Source organism: Sinocyclocheilus rhinocerous, unplaced genomic scaffold (assembly GCF_001515625.1).
Source record: "Sinocyclocheilus rhinocerous isolate Xijiao unplaced genomic scaffold, SAMN03320098_v1.1 scaffold1198, whole genome shotgun sequence".
Classification (NCBI taxonomy): domain Eukaryota; kingdom Metazoa; phylum Chordata; class Actinopteri; order Cypriniformes; family Cyprinidae; genus Sinocyclocheilus; species Sinocyclocheilus rhinocerous.
The window spans coordinates 779,348-783,352 of record NW_015649585.1 but is presented as its reverse complement, the minus strand read 5'-3'; the positions used below and the strand labels follow the sequence as shown (position 1 = coordinate 783,352).

At 37.4% G+C, this 4,005-nt stretch overlaps 1 protein-coding gene across 2 annotated transcripts in view; it reads right to left on the bottom strand.

Moving 5' to 3' along the window:
* Window positions 1-208: 208 nt before the first annotated feature.
* ido1 (indoleamine 2,3-dioxygenase 1) overlaps window positions 209-4,005 on the bottom strand; it is an 8,398-nt gene continuing 4,601 nt past the window's right edge. Inside the window, exons 3-10 of one of the 2 annotated variants that reach the window (XM_016515673.1) lie at window positions 2,801-2,920; window positions 2,596-2,714; window positions 2,174-2,188; window positions 1,781-1,880; window positions 1,268-1,385; window positions 1,131-1,182; window positions 883-1,031; window positions 209-761 (exon numbers count right to left, since the gene is read on the bottom strand). In XM_016515673.1, coding sequence (XP_016371159.1) covers window positions 307-761; window positions 883-1,031; window positions 1,131-1,182; window positions 1,268-1,385; window positions 1,781-1,880; window positions 2,174-2,188; window positions 2,596-2,714; window positions 2,801-2,920 — 1,128 coding nt within the window. In that variant the 3' untranslated portion in view covers window positions 209-306. The remainder of the gene's footprint in view (window positions 762-882; window positions 1,032-1,130; window positions 1,183-1,267; window positions 1,386-1,780; window positions 1,881-2,173; window positions 2,189-2,595; window positions 2,715-2,800; window positions 2,921-4,005) is intronic. The other variant, XM_016515674.1, reaches the window with a different exon arrangement.

Below are 4,005 nucleotides of genomic sequence, written 5' to 3'. Positions count from 1 at the left end.
TAACCTACATCTTGGATGATCTTGGAGACATCTTGGAGTAAATGTACATTTTTAGCGCCACTCACTGGACATTTAATTTCCAAACAGCTGCTATAGGCTATGTACAGAACAACAACCAACATAATAATCTGTTGTGGATGAAATTAAATGTTTTTAGTGTCACTCACTGGACATTTCACTTTGAAAGTGTCGCAAAGTAGCTCAAGTAGCAATGTAATATCATTTTGCAGAAATGTCGCAACAGGTACATTTTTCCAATGAGCCTTGGTTGTCAAATCACCATTCCAAGATACTTTGGTGCTATTATCATTCTATTGTGAGCTCAGATGCAGCCTTCTGTATTTCTGTTATCGATGGGTCTGGCGAGACTTGGTTTCCATTAGTACACTGTGAGATGGAAGTGTCTTTGGTTTCGTCACGCACTGTCTTCAGAAAGGTCATAATCCCTGACCCTCCAGTACCTCTTTCCTCCAGCGCTTTGGGTGCACTTCTGATCGCGTCCAGCTCCTCGGCCAAACCCTGCTTATTGGCACGGAGCTGTTTGGCACGGGAGGCCGGGATAGTGATGTAACGGGTGACAATGTTGATGTGGTAATTTCGAAAGTCCACCAAGCGAGCCACACAATGCTCAAATGTGTGTGTTAGACGCTCATCCGCTTGCTGGAGCACAAAGCTGCGCAGTGATGGGCGACTAGAGACGTTTTCAATGAATTGCTTATGAGAGAGCGGCATGTAGTCCCTCATTCTTTTCAGGAAGTCCCCTGTTTGGACAGTGTTGACAGAGCAAAACAATAATTTTCATATAAAGACATGTCTTGATGCATCTTGATGCATGCATCATGCAACCAAGAATGATCTAATCATTACTATTGGTTCTCTTACCGTTGCTGCCTTCATGTTGGACTCCCAGCAGCTCATCAAAGCAGTGTAAGATACTACTTTGAGCAGCACTGCCTCCTGAAAACTCCATTGGCTTCTCCTGAACTCCCTCGTAGATGAGACCTTCTGGCATTGATGGGTTATCTTTCCATCTAACACCCACATGCAGAAGGAGAGTTAAGTTTTTATAGATTCAGAAGAACTCTGAAGGAAATCCAAAAAACAGCAGTGAAATCTACAGTATGGCTTACCCAGACAGATAGATCCTCATAATGCCATAGAATATGGAGGGATCTACATATTCTGAAACAGTAACGATTAATATGTCACATGTCTTGAATGAATGTATTAAAACACCCAAGTTCGTCTGTCCTCCTGAAAGTATTACCATGCATTAGTTTAAAGGCCTGTTTCATGCTGTCTATGGCCTGACTGACAACATCCAGAGCTTTGGTGACCATAGCAACATCATTATATTGGACGCCGTTGATGACATCAAGGATAGACTGTGAAAAAAGAAACAGTTAGTATTACCATGGTACTCTAATGTTATCAGATGGCAATACCACACTGTAAACTGTCTTTCGAAGTTGCAAATAAAACAAAAATTATTGGAGTACAAGACAATGCTCTTTTAAGTCTTTCTACTTCAAAATTTCATGTTTAAATCAAAGTGTTTAATTCCATTTCTTTGTCATTTGTGAAACTGCCTAGCAATTTCAGAGTGAAAATTGTTTCCAAGTAAATCCAACACATTTTTTTTTCAATGCATATTCACATGCCATGGTGAACCAAAGCAATTAATTAAATACTAGCATGGTGTATCATGGTGTATGCTTGGCTATTACAGCTTAGCTCAGTGCTCTGTCTGTGAATTGTAGCATTTGTAAAGGTGTCGGACCTTCAGACCAGGAACAGCTGCCAACTCCACCAGCAGTGTCACCAGAAAAAATCCTCTTACACTTCCCCCACCAGGCAATGTCAACAACAACTCCAAGTTCCTTACAGGAAGCAAAAGCAGTCACCATGAATGGCAGGTCAACACTTCAGAAGCACTAGCCACAAACTACATCAACATGTGAATTATTCATTCATTCATTCATTCATGTCATGTTGTTCATTGTGGTGTCTCATTTTTGACCAAAATGTATCTATAATTGCTGCAAAGAGGATCTGAATTGCCACAGCTCATATTTACATATTCCCCTCAGAACATAATGAGATGGCTCCCTCTGCTGGTTCTACAAATAAATATAATTGAACACACTTTCAGTTAATAAAACAAAATACATACTCCAAGGAAAAAGGTCTGGGAACAATCCATGTCCAGTTGTGCATGAAAAAGAAATATAATATTACTGGTTAGTTTGCTTAATAATACACATCTGAAATATAGCTAATTTGTTTATCTTTTTTATGCAAGTTTATAACATTTAGTTATTTTTGTAATATTTCAAGTTGATTTTTTGGTGAACAATTTTCCTTTCTTTCTTTCTTTCTTATTTATTTATTTAGTTATTTATTGCTATGCAGAGACCTCTGGGAGCTAAGGTGAAACATATAATATCTAATATAAAGAAATTGCTGAGCAGCTGCTATTGAGATGAACCGGAATGCCTACTGATAGCAGGTATTGACCCTAATTAAATAAAACAGGGCAAGATAACATTACTAAAAAAAAAAAACACACAATATTATATGGATCAGTGAGTTTACCCATCTGGATCTCTTTTCTTCCAGTTGGCGAGGACTGTGTCAGCGTGGATGAGAATCGGAGGCAGACCCAGTCTCTGAGACACCTCACAGAACGGCAGAGACAGACTCCGTGGAAGCACCTGGAAGTTCACGACATACATAAATAGTCAGACAGTTTGGTTCTGTGCTTCAGTCCTGTTCTGGAATGAAAATAAAATTGTTGTACTTTTACTGTCTCTCTCTCTCCCTCCTGCCATACGTAACCCATAGTCATTATGCTCAACGCCAGATGGGCCAAACGCAGCTCACGATGTGTCCGTAACAAATGAGTCTCCAACAGAGCCATCTGAGATAGAATACAGAATACAAAACAATCACAGAATAATCATAATTGGATTATTAACCTTTTCAAACCCTGCATCCATTCTCACCATCAACATTGTCTGGTGTGTATTTCCTACTTGGTACCTCAAATAAAATGAAATTAATTAAAATAAATACAAATAATTAAAAATTTAAAATAAATAAATAAATAGGAAGTCAGTCTAAGTCTCAATCTCAATCAAACTGTGGCTTTTTTGTTTTGAAAGAAAGAAAGAAAGAAAGAAAGGAAGGAAGGAAGGAAGGAAGGAAGGAAGGAAGGAAGAAAGAAAGAATTCTTTAGAATTATGTGTCACAAGGCAGAAAAATATGGTAGAATTTGCACTTGTTTAAAATGATTTAAATAATATGCTACTTTGTTTTAAAATAAAGCTAAAATGTTACATTAGTAAGTGCACATTAGTCTTACAGAGTTTAACTTGTTGAGTTATCTGCTTCCATCAATTAAATTCAAAATGAATAATTCTATCAATTACATTTCTTTAAAAAAATGGATTGTGGTTTCAAGTGATCAGAAACAATTAAAAGTAACATTAGAAATAACAGTTCAATTATTGTAACTGCACTCTAAAAACTGCTGGGTTGTTTCAACCCAACTTTGGGTCAAATATGGACTAACCCAACTTTTGGGTTAAAAATGTAATTAAAAAATTTAACCCAACAGCTGGGTTAGTCCATATTTGAGCCAAAGTTGGGTTGAAACAACCCAGCAGTTTTTAGAGTGTGTAATTCATTTTAATTTTAATTTGAACGATTTTAATTTATAACTACAAAAGATGTCATAAAAAATCTTATTTTTGTGTAACTGGAACATAATTTGGCTCTGAAAAGGTTAAACAATGAAATCCCCATATACACTCTAAAAAATGCTGGGTTAAATATAACCCAGCGCTGGGTTAAAAAAGGGACAAACCCAGCTATTGGGGGTTTTTTTACCCAGCGGTTGGGTGGTTTTGATCAAACCGCTGGGTCAAAACAACCCAATAGCTGGGTTTGTCCCTTTTTAACCCAGCGCTGGGTTATATTTAACCCAGCATTTTTTAGAGTGTA